Source organism: Penicillium brevicompactum (genome assembly GCF_028827555.1).
Source record: "Penicillium brevicompactum strain IBT 35665 chromosome Unknown utg000005l_segment0_segment0, whole genome shotgun sequence".
In the NCBI taxonomy this organism is placed as follows: Eukaryota; Fungi; Ascomycota; class Eurotiomycetes; order Eurotiales; family Aspergillaceae; genus Penicillium; species Penicillium brevicompactum.
Genome location: NW_026623208.1, coordinates 3,844,946 through 3,861,426, shown reverse-complemented (window position 1 = coordinate 3,861,426; position 16,481 = coordinate 3,844,946). Strand labels below are relative to the sequence as shown.

The window sequence follows — 16,481 nt, the reverse complement described above, 5'->3', positions numbered from 1 at the left end:
AACTGGATGCTCGGATGCGATCCGCCCCGATAATCCTGCGGGCGGTCAGCGCACCATTCCCACCTTAGTACCGAAGAACTACACCGGTGTATACAGAGGCGATTGTGAAGCTATTTATCTGAAATTGATGGAATATTTAAAATGATTGGCTTAGTAGTCTACCAATTGGACATTTATATGTTCATTTTTTTGCCTTGATAAACAGAACCTCGAACCATTTGGTGAAGAACCATGTGAACACCAACTATAGGCCCAACCACCACTAACCACCTTGGAATATGCGAGTGAAGCTTATTACTATTGAATACTTTCAAGTCAAACCAAGGTTTTCCACCTGGAAAATGCTTTGAGCTTTAAGATTATACCTTTTTTTCCCAATGATTTTTGCGTTGATGTCGAGGGGTACGTCAGTAACACTCCTGGCGGGTGTTATATACTTCCCGAGGTATTCTGGATCTAAAGACCCGTGGGATCAAATTCCAAACCTTGGAACATCTAAACTAACACATGCACTTCTTGCTATGTGACAATGAGCTGTGACTGTGATCATTGTAAGACCTGAGCGAATAGACCTTCGAAGCTACTGTACGACTTGGGCAATGTTTGTACATACAGGTGAGAAAAATGTATTATTTGAGCATGACATACTAATATTGTGGAAGAAACAAGAAAAGGGTAACGAGGATAGTGGAAAGTTAGCCCAACAAACGATAGGACGAAGGAGGAAAAAAAGCAAATGCAGACGCCGGGTGGAAAGGACCAAGGAGTACAAGAGGAAAATCACTGCCAAACACAGACAAATCCTGCCGCAGCTTGTTCTAAAGCCGGAGGCCACATACGCTCGTGGTCAACCCTTTGTGCAAACTGGGATATTGTCAACCAGGGAGCCTCGAACATCGATGGAACAGGCTGGGCAAAAATGAAAGAACCAGAGAAAGTCCGAGAGAGCTAGATTGATCATGAACCGAGAGTCTATCTCTCAACTCCAGAACGGGTGGGGAATGGTACCAGAGCCAGGTTAAATAATACTGGCGAAATCAAAGATAGTCACAGAGGGTTATCACCACTGGGTGATGCTAGAATGCGTAGCCTTCACCTTTCTCATATGGCGAGTGAAGTGCGGATGGCCCACAGATTATCGGCAATTGCATGTTTAACAGTTGCAAGCACCGGCGCCTTGAGTGCCAGGGGCCTCGGGGCGCAAGTCAACGCCGGGCCGAGGAGTTGTCCGCAGGTTCCGGGTGCCAGCTTGCTCCAGAGGCAGCTTCTTGGCGATGGCAGTGAAAAGTTCCTTTACGTTGGTCGAGGACTTGGCGGAGGTCTCGAAAAACAGTAGGCCCGCTTCGCGCGCATAAGCTTCGGCATCTGCCTCTGGAATGGCCCGCTTATCAGGGCTCTCTGTGACAAGATCAAGCTTGTTACCGGCCAGCGCGATCACAATGTTCTCGTTCGCCTGGCGCTGCAGTTCCTTAACCCATGATTTGGCCTTGTCTAGAGATGACTGTGAACAAAGCACATGTTAGTTTCTAGATTCCTCATCGACTCATCCGGAGATCGCAGGACTGAAGCATACCGCTTGGGTGATGTCATAGACTACCACGGCGCAGTTGGCATTTCGGTAGTACATAGGGGCCAATGACTTATAACGCTCCTGACCGGCGGTATCCCAAATTTCGAATTTGACCGTGGTGGATTCGTCGAGAGAGATGGTCTGTGTAAGGAAGGCGGCTCCGATTGTCGACTCGCGGTAGTCGTCGAATTGGTCCTGCACCGAGCTTGTCAATATCTAGGCTGTTCATACTCGGCTCGCCGCGGAGAGGGACGTAGCAAGATCACCCAAGACTCACTTTAACGAATCTGAGAACTAACGAACTCTGGAAGGTAGCGGTCAAGTCAGCGGCTGATAAAGTAGAGCGCAAGCGGAATCTCAAACCTTTCCAACGGCAGACTCTCCTGCATGAACGACATGTTAGCAAAGCCACAAGACACAGCAGACAAAGGACCCAGGCTATGGAAGAGCGTACCGAGAAGAACGAGCTTAAACTGAGCGAATCTTGCGCCCGGGCGGGCTCCTGCTGCTTGCCTGGAAGCCATGATCAGGGGAAGATGTGGCGGATAACGGTGGAAGGAGGCACAAAGATAAGATGAGTCAGATATCAAAGAACCACCGAGACCAGTAAAATGGACGGAAGATCCAAAGTGTTTGAGAAGTCGTCTGAAGGCAGACAGGAATAGATGACGGAACGCCCAGCCACAAGGGCAGCGGGGCGGTGTGGCTGTATTGACCAGAGTGGCCCGCGCCTGCCCTGAACAACCCGCGGGTTCATGTGTTTGTGCTTGACTTCTTGACTTCTTGACTTCTTTGGATGCTCGTTTCTCCCTGATTCTTCTTATTCTGTGGAGCTTCTGTAGCCATACCATGGCTCCCCCGTTCTTCCCTTCCGGGATATTAACTTACATGCTTCCCCTTCTCACTATGCATTTACCTCGCCCTCCTCTCGCCAGGCACCTACATTGGTAGTGGACCGACCATCCGGTGATTTGCGCTTGAACGATGGACCCCTCTCAGGTGCCAAGCGCATCTCCAGTATTGCTGGTATCCTGGGAATTCTGAAACTAAAGCTTGGTAAATACCATCCCATGCAGATACTCAGGAGGTTGCGCTAACAAGCCTAGACAAGTACATTATCGTCATTACCAAAGCGCAGCCCATGGGCCGCTTGCGCGGCCACATGGTCTACAAGGTTGCGGGAACCGAGTTCCTCCCTATGCGCGAACGACCACTCCACGACACCGATGAAGATGCCTACCTCAATCTTGTGAAGGACCTGCTGCGAAGGGGCCCTATGTACTTCTCCTACTCTCTGGACATCACGAACAACTTCCAGCGCCAATCCCAGAGCCCGCCCAATGTCCCCATGTGGAAGACTGCAGACGACCGTTTCTTCTGGAACCGATTCATTCAATCGGACCTCATTGATTTCAGCGTGGGAGCAAACGATAAAAGTGGTGTTCGATATGGACCCCAGCCTGGAGCTGATCCTTACATTTTGCCAGTGATGTTCGGCATGTTGCGCATCACTCCTGCCAAGGTGAAATCCACATCATTCACTTACGCCCTTATCACTCGGCGAGCCAGACACAGAGCGGGAACCAGATACTTCACCCGTGGAATTGATGAACAGGGTCATGTGTCGAACTACAATGAGACTGAGCAAATTGTGATTTTGAACGATTCCAAAGGTGGACTTTCTGGATTTGGCGGTGGTCAGTCGATGACCAGCGGTAAAGCCGGCCAAGACCTGCAGGTTTACTCTTTCGTGCAAACCAGAGGCAGTGTACCTGTGTTCTGGGCCGAAGTTAATGATCTGAAATACACACCAAAGCTCCAGGTTCGGGGCGTCGAGACAGCGGTCGAAGCCGCACGCAAGCATTTCTCCGAGCAAATTGGGATCTACGGAGAAAACTACTTGGTCAACCTCGTGAACCAAAAGGGCAGGGAGGAGCGTGTCAAACGGGCATACGAGCAGCTGGTTCGCACATTAGTTTCTTCTTCCTCTGAGAGTACTGAAACTGATGATTTGACCCCTGAAAAGCTGCATGTTCTGGAGCCTGGTTCCAAGCAGAAAGAAATGGATCGATTGCACTATGTGTACTTTGACTTCCATAATGAGACAAAGGGTCTCAAGTGGCATCGTGCGGAACTGCTGATGGGCCGCTTGAATGACGGCCTGGTCCAGGGTGGGTACTTCCGCGGTGTTGAGAGCCCTGGTGCCCCAGACGGTCCGTTGGATACTCGCTCTACACAGACAAGTGTTGTTCGTACCAATTGCATGGATTGTTTGGATCGCACCAACGTGGTGCAAAGTATGCTTGGTCGCTGGGCAATTACGCGCCAGCTCATTGACGCAGGCGTTCTCCGTACCGGGGAGACCGCGAACGATGACCGGGAATTTGAAAACTTGTTCCGCAATATTTGGGCCGACAACGCAGATGTGGTTTCCAAGTCATACTCCGGCACTGGCGCTCTGAAGACTGATTTCACCCGCACTGGCAAGCGTACCCGAGCGGGTATGCTGCAAGATCTGAACAACTCTATCACTCGATATGTGCGCAACAACTTCATGGATGGGCCTCGACAAGATGGCTTTGACGTGTTCCAGGGCACCTACCTGCCTTCGGACTCCACTTTTGCCAACATCCAACTGTTCCTTGACCAGCGCCCACTTGTCATCCAGTCAGTTCCTTACATCCTCGCTGCTAGCGTATTCATGGTTCTGGTCGCCCTCCTCACCAAACGCCTGCCCGACGCTACTGTCTGGCCCCTTCGCCTGTTCATGATCTTCTGGACGTTGGTGGCAGTATACTGCTTCCGTTTCGTGCACGGACACGGTATGCTCTATGTAAGTTCATTCCCCACTGCAACCCCCCGCCTAATTTTGTCTAACATGCTCCCAGGTAAATTGGCCCAAGCTCAATACGCCCGTCGCTGGTGCCGAGGGGTACCAAGATGCGCTCATCAAGGCCCGATCTGATCCACTCATCGGCAAGTGGCTTCCTGCCCGTCGACACCAGCGCGGCATCAGCAATGCCCGTCTCGTCTTTTTGGAAGAAGGGAAGACCAGGATTGAATAAATAGGTGACTCTCGGCGTTCATGGATCATTTCTTTCTTATACCGGTGCCTTTCTTACACCTTGTACACTTCACGGCCTCTATGTTTTATTACCTTGTTCACCCCCACTACCGATAGCACTCTGGCTCTTATTTTCATTGATTCATCTTCCATTCAGTTCTAATTGCCACTGGGCGGCTTCCCAATAAACATTTCTTTTTACTTTCTGATAGTCACACCACCTGCACCTATGCGCTGTGATAAGGCGGCTTGATTTTCCTTTTCTTCGTAGTATCTTTGTGGTTATGGCCACTAAGTGGCAACAAGCTACACTTGGGCACCGGGTTGTATTTCTACCTAGGTAGGTCTCCCGGCATATCCATGAGTAAAGTTTCAACCGCTCCAGGGCTACCTATCTCTGTTATATATCCTCCCCGGTCTATAACCCTGGAAGCCTCCCGAGGTCTTATCAAAGCTCTTACAGTTCATAGTATTATCTCTCCAAGGTTTGCTATATTTCAATAACTCTACCTAGTTGTCTGAACTTCCAAGCTTTTTCTCTTTGATTTTGGTTTAGCTGTTTTTCTGAAGTGAAGATTCCCAGGGTACTACTCCGCATAACTACTCCAGGTTGTAGTTATAGCAGTGAAAATTGGCCCTTCACTGAATAAAGAGACTACATTAGTAGATAGCCTTGGAACTCTGTGATTTTAATTTCTGCCGGCCAAATTTCAGACAATAACATATACCCAGGCCGGCAGAATACCCAAAATACTTCCAAGGTTAGTTAGATTGACCTGCCATAGACCTATAGATAAGGGCACGTGATCTTCCCGATCAACGGGCTGACGGTTTCCCGAGGAGAGTAGCAACCAAGCAACCATAAACTTTGGAGCCGGGGTTTTTCGCAAACACCCCGCCTGCTCGTTGGAATCTGCAGGCACGGGCTTCAATCGTTCATGAGAGGGATCTTGGCCTCTATTCGCTGGCAGTTTGGCGCTCGCCGAGTCTCAACTCGTCCGCCCACTATGACTCGTACATATGAGGTATGCTCCGAGATCGGGTCCGTGAATGGCGGGGAGAACAAGCTCAATTGCTAACGGAATGACACCAGGCTGCAATTGCAGCTCTCAACTCATTGCAGACTAATTATGCGATTGTGGAGGAGCTTCGGAGATCTACGTCGAGGCAGGAGATGAATGAGCGCTCGCTCCCGGAGACAGTTGAATGGTTGCAGCGCATTGGGTATAAGGTTTGTACATGCTACCCATCTAGAGTCTTCTATCTGGGCACGCGGAGCTAATGTGACGTCTATAGCCCTCCGATCTCAACCGGTTAAATGCTGTTCATGTTGCCGGTACCAAAGGCAAGGGTTCGACCTCCGCATTCATCTCCACGATTCTCTCCCAATACACCAAGGAAGAGCCCAACCAGCCCGCACCTAAGCTGCACAAGATCGGTCTCTATACATCACCTCATCTGAGATTCGCGCGCGAGCGCATAAAGATCGACAATGCGCCTTTGTCCGAGGAGCAATTCGCACGCTATTTCTTCGAAGTATGGGATCGTCTCGAGCACGCTGCTCAGGCTGGAGGCCAGGACCCTACCGCGCCGGGCACAAAACCTCAGTACTTCCGGTACCTGACGCTCATGGCGTTCCACACTTATCTCAGCGAGGGTGTGGACGCTGCGGTCATCGAATGTGGCATTGGTGGTCAGTACGACTGTACCAATGTAATCCCGCAACCAAAAGTCACTGCCATTACGAGTCTTGGTATTGATCACACCGCTATGCTGGGAACCACGATTGAGCAGATCGCGTGGCACAAGGGTGGAATTATCAAGCACGATGTAAGAGGGTTTGCTGCGCCGCAACCTCCGACCGCGGAGGAAGTCCTGCTGAAGCGTGCTGAAGAGGCCGGCACCCAGCTGGACATTGTGGCCAACCACCCCGAGCTGCGCTCCGATAGCAGCAAGGTGACTCTTGGCCTCGCGGGTGATTTCCAGTACACCAATGCCTCGGTTGCGGTTGCCAGTGCAGCTGAGTTCCTGCGGAAGGCTGGTGTGGATGTCCCTGAGAATATTATGGACGGACCCCTTCCAGCGAAGTTCAAGACCGGCCTGGAGGAAACCCGCCTCGGTGGCCGATGCGAAGCTCGATTTGAAAAGAACGTAGCCTGGTACATCGATGGCGGACACACGCTGGAGAGCATCCGGCTAGCTGGACAATGGTTTGCCTCGCGCATCCAGGCCGATTCATCCTCCACGGATATTGCCGCCAAGAAGACACGCATTTTGATCTTCAATCAGCAAACCCGAGACAGTACTGCCCTTGCACGGGCACTCCACCAGACCCTCTCCACGGCTCTGGCAAACGATACCCCGTTCACCCACGCCCTCTTCTGCACGAACATTACATACAAACAGGCGGGCTTCCGGCCTGACCTGGTCAGTATGAACACCAACGCCGATGACCTTGAACTTCTCCGCGTCCAGAAATCGCTAGCCGAGGAGTGGAATGCCATTGACCCACACGCTCAAACTCACGTGTTTGGTACGATCGAAGAGGCTGTTGACTTCGCTCGCGAGATTGCGGGCCAGGAACGCCATGCGCTCCAGAAAGATGAAGCGCCGGTCATGACCTTGGTGACTGGTAGTATCCATTTGGTTGGTGGGTTCCTCGATGTTATCGAGACCAAGCCTGGTGATTCATGATTTCTTGACCATGGGATGCCCGGAGCACGACTAGGTCTTTCATTCTTGTATCAACACTTGAGAGGTGCATTTTCAATAGCATGGATTGCAGAGGTGTTTGTGGATTTCAACAATTCTTCGATTCCCCCTTTAGTTCTACCGTCGAAATGAGAGCATAGAACGTATTGTTTCCTTCTACTAGCGCCCCGGTGTATTCAGGCACATCTTTTAATTCTCAACTTTTGTATATGAGCTTTTGGCTAACAAGCCCTGGATGTGGTTGAATGGAATCTCGAACTAAATCGATGGTCATGTGCTGGTAATTCTGACATTCCTAGGAATTTATTGACCAAACCCTTCGTCTGTAAAGGAAACGTGTCCATAGGATAGCGCCATAATATCCAAATCTATAAATTTGCTAGTCTGCAGGTCTAGAGCGAGAGCCAGTCGCATGAAGTATTAATAAGGGCCAATTCCCCCCCACTTGCTTCCGCGGCATTTCGGACGTGGGGCCAGTTTCAATTCCTCTTCAACCCTTTAAACCGCACACAATGTCTGATAAAGGCAAGACGCCTAAGCGCGAGGAGTCCTCCGGCTCAAGCGATAGTGAGTTCGCTCTCTATAGAAATCCAAGCCGCGCTGACCTTCAACCGCAGATGGCAAGAAGATTCCCCCTCAACTCGCGACTTTACTGTTGGAGCAAAACCCCGCCCTAAAGCAAGAACTCGCCAGCATGGACAAGGATAAGGCTGCAGCCCTGCTGGCCAACATGGATGTCTCGCAAATGCTCACTGGATTGTCATTGGGAGGAAAGAACCAGAAGGATATGGCTTCCTACAAGTTCTGGCAAACACAGCCCGTCCCCGCCTTCAACGACGGCGCGAATAAGCAAATCACCCAGGGACCTATCAAGATCATCGACCCCGAGAAGGTTTCCAAGACGCCTGACACACTCATCGAGGGATTCGAATGGTGCACCCTGGACCTGACAAACGAGGAGGAATTGCGGGAGCTGTACGAGCTGCTGAACAATCACTACGTGGAGGATGACAATGCCATGTTCCGTTTCAGCTACTCGGAATCTTTCCTGCACTGGTATGATAAGAATCCGCTCGCCGAGCTCTAATTGATAGAGTCGCTAATCCAGATTAGGGCCCTTATGTCCCCCGGATGGAGAAAGGAATGGCACGTCGGTGTGCGCGCCACCAAGTCGCGCAAGCTAGTCGCTTCGATCGCAGGTGTTCCCACCGAGCTCCGAGTCCGCGGCGAGCGCATCAAGGTCACCGAAATCAACTTCCTCTGCATTCACAAGAAACTGCGCTCAAAGCGCCTCACTCCCGTCCTGATCAAGGAAATCACTCGTCGCTGCTACCTTAAGGGAATCTACCAGGCCATCTACACCGGTGGTGTCATCCTCCCCACCCCCCGTCAGCTCCTGCAGATACTACCACCGCGCGCTGGACTGGCTCAAGCTCTACGAAGTTGGCTTCTCTCCCCTCCCCCACGGTTCCACCAAGGCCCGCATGATCACCAAAAACCACCTCCCTGCCGAGACCTTGACCCCCGGTCTGCGTCCCATGGAAGTCAAGGATATCGATGCCGTCTATGATCTCCTGGAACGCTACCAGCGCCGCTATGATCTGAACCAGGCCTTCACCCGCGAAGAGATCGAGCACTGGCTGGTCTACAAGGAGCAGCCTGGCAAGGAACAGGTCGTGTGGTCTTACGTCGTTGAGGACGCGCAGACCCACAAAATCACCGACTTCGTCTCCTTCTACAACCTCTCGTCCACAGTGATCGACCACCCCAAGCACGAAGCCGTGCACGCCGCCTATCTATACTACTACGCCACCGAGACCGCCTTCACCGATGACAAGAAGGCTCTCAAGGACCGTCTGCAGCTTCTGATCAACGATGCCTTGATCTGTGCCAAGAAGGTATGTTACACATGTTTTAATCTTGCGTGACTGTTTTAACGTTCCCTCGCTAACTGTTTAGGCCCGCTTCGATGTCTTCAACGCGCTTACCTCGCACGACAACCCCCTCTTCCTCGAGCAGCTCAAGTTCGGCGCTGGTGATGGACAGCTGCACTTCTACCTGTACAACTACCGAGCCGGACCGATTGCGGGTGGTATTAGCGAGAAGAACCTGCCGGATGAGTCGAAGATGGGAGGTGTCGGTATTGTCATGCTTTAATGGTCACGAATTTTCTTGCCTTGTAACTAGCTAGCGAATCGAATTCGAACATATAACAATGGCGTGAAGTGCCGAAGAAAGAAAGATCTTGGCATTCTGAAAGACCTCGGGAGTCTAGCCCCTCGGACTTTCTGTAGCAGCCAGTGCAGATGTCATGACGAGTTTGCCCTTTTTTTCTCTCGCAGTCGTAGCAACTAATTGAAAGGTTGCACAAAAGACGAGATAATATTCAAGAAAGAATCCGACTTCAACAAGGCAGTGGAATGTTTGTAGAAGCCAAGATGGAAGTGGCATTAAGGAGACTAATTGCGGGTGTACCCTCAGGCCACTTTTGACGTCGTCACCTCTCACTTACGTACTCGCTCTGGGCCTTTCTTTTCGAATTCCTCTCTTTTAATACTTTGACTGAGTATTTCCGCTTAGCTCTAGCCTCTCTCCATCTGAACTGCTTCTTCATCACCCGATCCCCAGCTTCCAACCTCCCTGCAAGTAGACTGTGGAGTCCCCCACATTCACAACAATGGGCGCGGCTCAGTCGAATGAACATGCTGCAACGCCAGGTGAGTATTATATGCCACCTAGATACAGAATATGACCTCGTCTATGACCATGTTTGTATTCTTTGACCCTAATCGTGGCATTTCATCTCATACACCGGGGGCAGTCCTTGGTACAAGTATCTAACGATCAACAGAGGAATTAAGCTACGTGCTAGCAGAGCGCTTTGCCACAAAATGCTTCACGCCTCTCGAGCTTACCCATTTCAAAGATAATTTCTTCTCCCGAGCTTCCGAACAAGGAGGTTTGCGATATTGGAACGAGAAAACACTCTCGGATTTCCTCGGAATCCCAGATGGCATCCACACCTCTGCACAGGAGCAGCCCTTAGATGCAGGCCCGGTGATCTTTCGAATGGTCTCCTACCTAGGAGCGTTTCCATTTCAGAACACACTCGCGCCTAGTGTCTTGACTTTCGAGGCTATGGTTAAAGTGGTTGTACTTTTGACCGAGCGCTATGGTAAAGCGCTGAAACGCGGACATAAGGATCGCATCAAGCTGCTCTTTGGCAGTCTGGCAGACGTGGGGAGGAAAATGCCCGTTTCCACCGAGACCGAGACTGAGACTGAGGCTGAGGCTGCAGCTGCGGAAGCTGGTGCTGGGGCCGGCCCCGGCACTTCTCATGCACCTGGCTTTTCAATAGATGAGCCGGCAAACGATGACTACGACGAAGATGAGGATGATGATCTTGCGCTTGCGGCGCTAGAGTCGCTTGATGCGATCGAAGTTTTCAAGCATGATCATCGAGTCGACAAGACGGTCTACGAGACCCGGATCTCTGTTGATACTTTCCGACGGTTACTGATGCTGCTTCTGGTTATTGCGCCTTTGAAGCCATTAGAATCATTGAAAGTCTATACGGCTGGTTTGGATGCTGCGCGGATGGAGGACATACAGCGCGAAGCAGACAGCATTATTGCTGCCTTTTCGCCGGAGAGCGATGATGGAATCTCATACAAGACTTTCGCAAGAACGGTTTCGCTTTCTTTGCCTTACCTGTTCGATCCTCTCACTGCTCTGTTTGAGCACATGCTTTTCAGCAAGAACCTGAACCTTTCTCAGCACCGCCAAAAAGGCCAAGTGACAGAGCCGGAGCCGGAGCCAGAGACGGAGATAGAAGAGCCAGAAAAGGAACAAGAGCCGCTCCCACCACCAGCTACAATCATGCTCCCTGGAAGCTTCGAATCCACCATACTGACCCCAACCCTGACATCTCACCTCTCTCTCTTCCTCCCTTCATCATCATCTAGCCAAAACCTCTTCCGCAGCGGCGTCAAACTCCACCCCGTCTTCTCAAAAAATGCCCACGGCTCCTCTCTAACCTCTTTTTCCCACCACGTCCTAACCTGGCAATCCGCAACCCTCCTCATCCTCCAAGGATCCAGCAGGGACTCAACAAACGACGAACTAATAACTCTCGGCGCCTACCTCCCCCAAGCATGGAAAACAAACAGCACACACACCTCTTCAAACACCTCAGACCTCCTCCCATGTCTATTCCAATTATCACCCAAACACCTCCTCCTCCCAGGAAACCCATCCTCATCAATAAAGAAACCAAATACCCCACCAGCGTACTTCTCAACAACAACCGGCATCGCAATCGGCTGTCAAATACCCGCGCCCTCGCGCACACAGCACAACAAACCCAAACCCCTCGGCGCAGGTAGCCTTCTCATCGACGGAAACCTTGAGATAGCAGAGTTCCACACCGCGCCAGTGGGCCACGACGGCGTCTTCTTGCCCGATACTTCCCCAGACAGTGCGCCGTCGAAAACCGTGCTTGATCTTTACACTTTGGAAGTATGGGGTGTAGTACCTGATCCATTAGCTGGGTCTGATTCCGGATCCAGTGCTGTGGAGATACAGCGCGCGAAATGGGAGTTCGAGGCGAGGGAGGCCGAACGGAGGCGGAATGTTAATTTCAAGACTTCTGGTGCGGATCAGTCTTCGAATGAGAATGCGAGGTGGATTTTGGAGGCGGCGGGGATTCTGGGAGGGAGCGGACGTTGAATTTAAGTATCTGGCTTGCAGATGGATATCAATGAGGTGCAGGGCAAGTTGGTAAAGTTGATATTTGAAGACATATAATGGCCGAGTCGAAGTATGCAAGTGTTGATACTCTGATCTTCAAGATCTATGGATTTCCTGCCTCAGACACATGATCTCGACCTCTGTACACCTGATCTCAGATCACGTAACACGCAAAAAGCAGCCCTGGAGACCTTGACAGTAACAGGGACAATGAAGCCAATTAGCGAAGGGAAGACAAGAAAATATTCGAAAAAGAGCCCAAAATGTATAGAAAATGGTTCCCAGAGGAATGTGGCACCTGCGGCTAACTCGGTTGGCGCGATCAGTGCGGAAACCCGAACCCCCAGGTTTACCCTTCACTTCACTGGGCAATCTCAACATTGCTCAAGCACAACGTGGAGCTGCTTATAGCCTCGGACATCGTACAACGGAACTTTGAATGCCGTACCTGGCCTTTTGGTTGTCGACATATGGGAGAGTGATGATAGCGGTGGCAGTGCCGCAGAAGTTGGCACTGCCCCCGTGGACATGAGGAATAGGGGGCGGCAGGATAGATGACGTAGCTTTTTCAGGTTGGGTGCAATCATGTTTGCTTTTATGTGTGAGTTCCAGACGGGGCTGAGAAGAAAAAGCAAAGTGAAGCTGTTGCCCAGGTGCGTACAAGGGAAGTAGGGGTCTATGTACACCCATGGACTGGGGCAAGGCGTAGATTTCTGGATTTCGGGCTCATAATTGACACCAATCACGAAACATTATTTTCAACTTAAAGATATTATGGTGTACAGATAGAGCCCTGGAGGTGATTCTCAAGTGATGGAAATGCCAAGACTCGATATGTCGTATCTATATCGAACAATGCTGTCGTATTTCCATACAGCTACATAGTCAGCGACACCCGGGCAAGATGTCGTATTCTCGGGGCTATATACCTGAAGCAGTTTAGTTTCTCTATGCAGGTGCTTCCCTATACCACCTAATGTATGAGCATCTTCACCCGGGCTCAGCTTTCAAAGAGGGGTTTCAGAGACCGAGAGGGAGAAGAGGAAGCAGAGATTATCTTATAAAGCATCCATTCTTTCCTGGTATCTTGCTTTCGAAACTATAGCAAAGCATCACAGACATTTGAAGAACAAACCGTCAATCTCATCTGCCCATATCAACATGGACTCATCCGAAATCTCATACGAGTATGTTGAACTTCCATGACTTCTTTAGTAGGTGTTATATACTGATTATGTGCTCCAGAACTCACGGCAAGAGTGTGAGATGCAATGGCCCGTGCAACGATATCAAGCCTTGTCTACCTTTCAAAGGCCCCAAATTGTACTGCCACCGGTGTGCAGTGAGAAAGGGGTTGTGGGTAGACGAGCCTGCATCCAACACGACCGAGACGAAGAAAAAGTGATACACAATTAGTGAAGCACCACTCGTTCTTTGGTAAGTACTTCGTTTATCCCCCAGCTAGATTGAATCTTGGATCTAATTTCTTCATGTTAGATATGCTAAATCCAAGCATAAAGAGTATGAAGGCAGCCCTGGAGCCAGGCTCGGATATCTAGCTTTAGAGCTGAATGTCTGATTGCTCTTTATATTCCAAGGTTCTCTATACTGTATATCATGAACTGTGTGGCTCTGAGGCTATGTATATGGAAACTTGCCAACATCATGGGTACCTAGGTAATCCATTGTGATCTTCAATACAAGTTTCTATCAAAGTCTATAGTTATGTCAAAGTCACTGTAATATAGTAAATCTCGTCTCTTACGCCTTTCAGGGATCAAATTCCTGCTCAATAGCAAAACAGCTGATGGTTTAACAATAGCGTCAATATAAAAAAGCAGGTACTCCGTACTACGACAGTAACAATAGGCGAGAGACCAAAGGCCCCCCCCCACTACACTATGTAGTTTGCTTCTTCCAAGGTTTAGGTTGAGTTTTAGATCTGGTATGGACCTAGGTAATCTGTAGGTATAAAGCCAGTGCAATAAACCAACCTTGGAAGCTTGAATCTATCAAGTGTCATCGTTATTCAAGGCTGTGATTATTCTATAGAAAATGACATCAAAACTTGTAAATATGGTATACATTGGGGTAAATTACGCCATCGGCGCCAACCCACTGGGAGCATCATAAAACTCCTTCAAATCATCCTCGTCTTCCTCCTCGAATTCAAACCCAGTACTCTCCACCTCCGACTCCTCCGCCAGCTGAACACGCGAAAGACGGCTTCTGGTGCCTGCACCAGAAGAAACGGGCGTCGCTTCACCATCCACAGACTCCTGAGCCTGCTCATGAGGAAGCTGCATCGCCAGGTATCCATCCGGAGAGCGTTCAGCGCGGTCCATGATTTCATTCATGTATTTCCGAACCTCGTCCGCCGGCTTGACTACGCGGGCCAGCGGCTCGAGAATCTTAGCATTCGGGGCGTGAATGCGGAATGTTACCGGCTGGTAGTATTCTTTCAAGTTGGCCTCGGAGGGTGTACCGGGCATACCTGGTGTGGCGGGGTCTGTGGGCTCTTGTTTTTGGGGTGTGTCGGTTGGGGCTGGCTGGGTTGGGGTAGAGGTTTGCGCTGGTTGCTGGCCCTTTTCATCTTTCACTTTTTTGTCGCCCTTGGCTTTGGATGCGCTCTTGCCTTTGGCTTTGCTTTTGGCTGCAGCTTCTGTGGCGGTTTCGAGGGGGAAGGGTGTGTTTGGGTCGACTTTTCGAACGACTAGGAATGAGGCGATGACTGTGTTCTCGGCGGGAAGCCATTCTAGGATCGTGTGTTCGGGGAAGAGGTAGCGGTCTCCTGAGCCAGCGTGGCCTGAGGTGCTGCTTCCGTATGGCGTCAATGGGGATGTAAATTCGAACACTACAGACTTGTAGTTTACACGCGGTGGGGCAACGGGCATTGGCGGGGGCCGGGGGAACTGGCCAGGTGCACCGTAGAATGGGGGCCGGGATTGAATGGGAGGTTGGGTTCCATAGGAGGGTTGCTGGAAAGAAGGATGAGGGGGTATTGGGCGTGTTGCAGACTGTGGTGTCCCAGCTGGTGCTGGTGGCGTAGGCTGTATGGCCGGAGTTTGCTGGGGAGGTGCCGGTGTTGGCCCAGCGGGTGGGACGGTTGAAGGACCGGGAGTCGCAGGCTGAGGCGGCGCGGCTGCTGGCACTGTGCTGGACGGTTTTGGTTGAGACGGAGCCACGCTCTTGGGTGTGGGTTCTTCCTTAACCTTCACCGGGTCGGTGGTTGAAGGTGTTTGCGCCGCAGGGGTTGGCTTCTCCGAACCTTCTTGCTTCTGTGGGGGTTGGGGTGTAGACTGTGATTGAGGCGCTGGAGTGGGCGTCCCTGTCGCTGATTGTTGTCGCTGTTCTTGCTGCTCTCGGGATTTGATGATCGCATTCAATTCGTCGATGTGTGCCTGGAAAGCCCGGAGCTGTTCCTGCGAAGCCTGGCTCGATGCTACAACACGCATCAGTGCCTTGAGATCAGGGTCCGCAGCTGCTCTTGTGGCCAGCATCTGAATCACAGGGTCTGGACTGGGCTTGGCTGGCTGGCCGTTCGGGCCCTTTTGTCCCTGCGCTGGCCGCTGTCCCCCTTGAGATGACGGCGTATTGCTTTGGTTCGGTCGGTTTTGTTGCGGCGAGGGCTGACTGCCTGGGTATCCAGGTCGCCCGGCCGGGGCCGGTGAATATTGAGCGGGTCGTTGCGCGGTCGACGGGGAGCCGTAGGGTCGGTATGGGGTATGGGGAACGCCCCATTGAACGCCGGGAGGTCGTTGAGGGGCGGTGTATTGCAATGATGGAGGCGCATTAGGGTCCTTAACAACGTAAATCATGGCGTCAAATAGATGGGGTCCGATGGTGACGTCGCATGGGCCGATTTTGAGCATAGACTCCTTCGATGGGTTCTTCTTTTCGGTCTGTTCGCGCTTTGTTTTCTTGGGTTTAGTGTAATAGCGAACGAGAATGCCATCGCTCAGCCATTTTTTCTTTGACCGTTCGAGAGAGGTTAAGAGGACGGCACTGCGAAAAAAGAAATCAAGTCAGTCGGGTTCTAACTGAACACGGGTCGCGTCCAACCTTTCAGCGATAGATTGATATTCTTTGTCCGAGAGATTTTCAGGCTGTCGCGTGCGGACAATAGGTAAAACGTCTGCATCTTTGATCTTTGTCGGCAAAGGCGCATCTACTGGAGATGGAGCGCGTGGTGTGGGCGCCTTCTTCCGGTGTGATTGCGGCGTGGCCTCGGAGACACGTCTTTTGGCGGGTTCGCGTCGCTCGCGCGGTGGAAGCTTGCGCTTCTCAGCCATGACTGTCGTATATAATGTCAAAGTGATCGAGTTGGAATCGAGAGGAAGATCGGGGAGTCGAAGATGGGATGGTGTCGGAGGAGAGAAGAAAAGG

The 16,481-nt window shown here is 51.2% G+C and overlaps 6 protein-coding genes across 6 annotated transcripts; 4 read left to right on the top strand and 2 right to left on the bottom strand.

Annotated features, from left to right (window-relative positions):
• Window positions 1–1,153: 1,153 nt before the first annotated feature.
• On the bottom strand, window positions 1,154–2,094 carry N7506_007312 (Rab family GTPase; the record flags this gene model as incomplete). The annotated part of the gene is made up of 4 exons (XM_056956605.1): window positions 1,154–1,501; window positions 1,574–1,765; window positions 1,848–1,900; window positions 2,025–2,094. The coding sequence occupies 4 exons, from the start codon at window positions 2,092–2,094 to the stop codon at window positions 1,154–1,156; spliced, it is 663 nt and encodes a 220-aa protein (XP_056810939.1).
• A 318-nt stretch (window positions 2,095–2,412) lies between these two features.
• Window positions 2,413–4,635, top strand: N7506_007311 (putative phosphoinositide phosphatase (Sac1); the record flags this gene model as incomplete). Its single annotated transcript, XM_056956604.1, has 3 exons — window positions 2,413–2,626; window positions 2,677–4,403; window positions 4,459–4,635. Coding segments are annotated over 3 exons (2,118 nt in total), but the record flags the coding sequence as incomplete, so codon positions are not given.
• A 937-nt stretch (window positions 4,636–5,572) lies between these two features.
• On the top strand, window positions 5,573–7,328 carry N7506_007310 (tetrahydrofolate synthase; the record flags this gene model as incomplete). Its single annotated transcript, XM_056956603.1, has 3 exons — window positions 5,573–5,659; window positions 5,728–5,865; window positions 5,931–7,328. 3 exons carry the CDS (start codon window positions 5,573–5,575, stop codon window positions 7,326–7,328), a joined length of 1,623 nt encoding a protein of 540 aa, XP_056810937.1.
• Window positions 7,329–7,858: 530 nt separating this feature from the next.
• N7506_007309 (glycylpeptide N-tetradecanoyltransferase swoF) lies at window positions 7,859–9,503 on the top strand (the record flags this gene model as incomplete). Its single annotated transcript, XM_056956602.1, has 5 exons — window positions 7,859–7,913; window positions 7,964–8,402; window positions 8,460–8,734; window positions 8,790–9,244; window positions 9,306–9,503. 5 exons carry the CDS (start codon window positions 7,859–7,861, stop codon window positions 9,501–9,503), a joined length of 1,422 nt encoding a protein of 473 aa, XP_056810936.1.
• Window positions 9,504–10,023: 520 nt separating this feature from the next.
• Window positions 10,024–12,074, top strand: N7506_007308 (TLD domain-containing protein; the record flags this gene model as incomplete). Its single annotated transcript, XM_056956601.1, has 2 exons — window positions 10,024–10,063; window positions 10,198–12,074. The coding sequence occupies 2 exons, from the start codon at window positions 10,024–10,026 to the stop codon at window positions 12,072–12,074; spliced, it is 1,917 nt and encodes a 638-aa protein (XP_056810935.1).
• A 2,117-nt stretch (window positions 12,075–14,191) lies between these two features.
• On the bottom strand, window positions 14,192–16,387 carry N7506_007307 (uncharacterized protein; the record flags this gene model as incomplete). Its single annotated transcript, XM_056956600.1, has 2 exons — window positions 14,192–16,100; window positions 16,158–16,387. 2 exons carry the CDS (start codon window positions 16,385–16,387, stop codon window positions 14,192–14,194), a joined length of 2,139 nt encoding a protein of 712 aa, XP_056810934.1.
• Window positions 16,388–16,481: the final 94 nt, after the last annotated feature.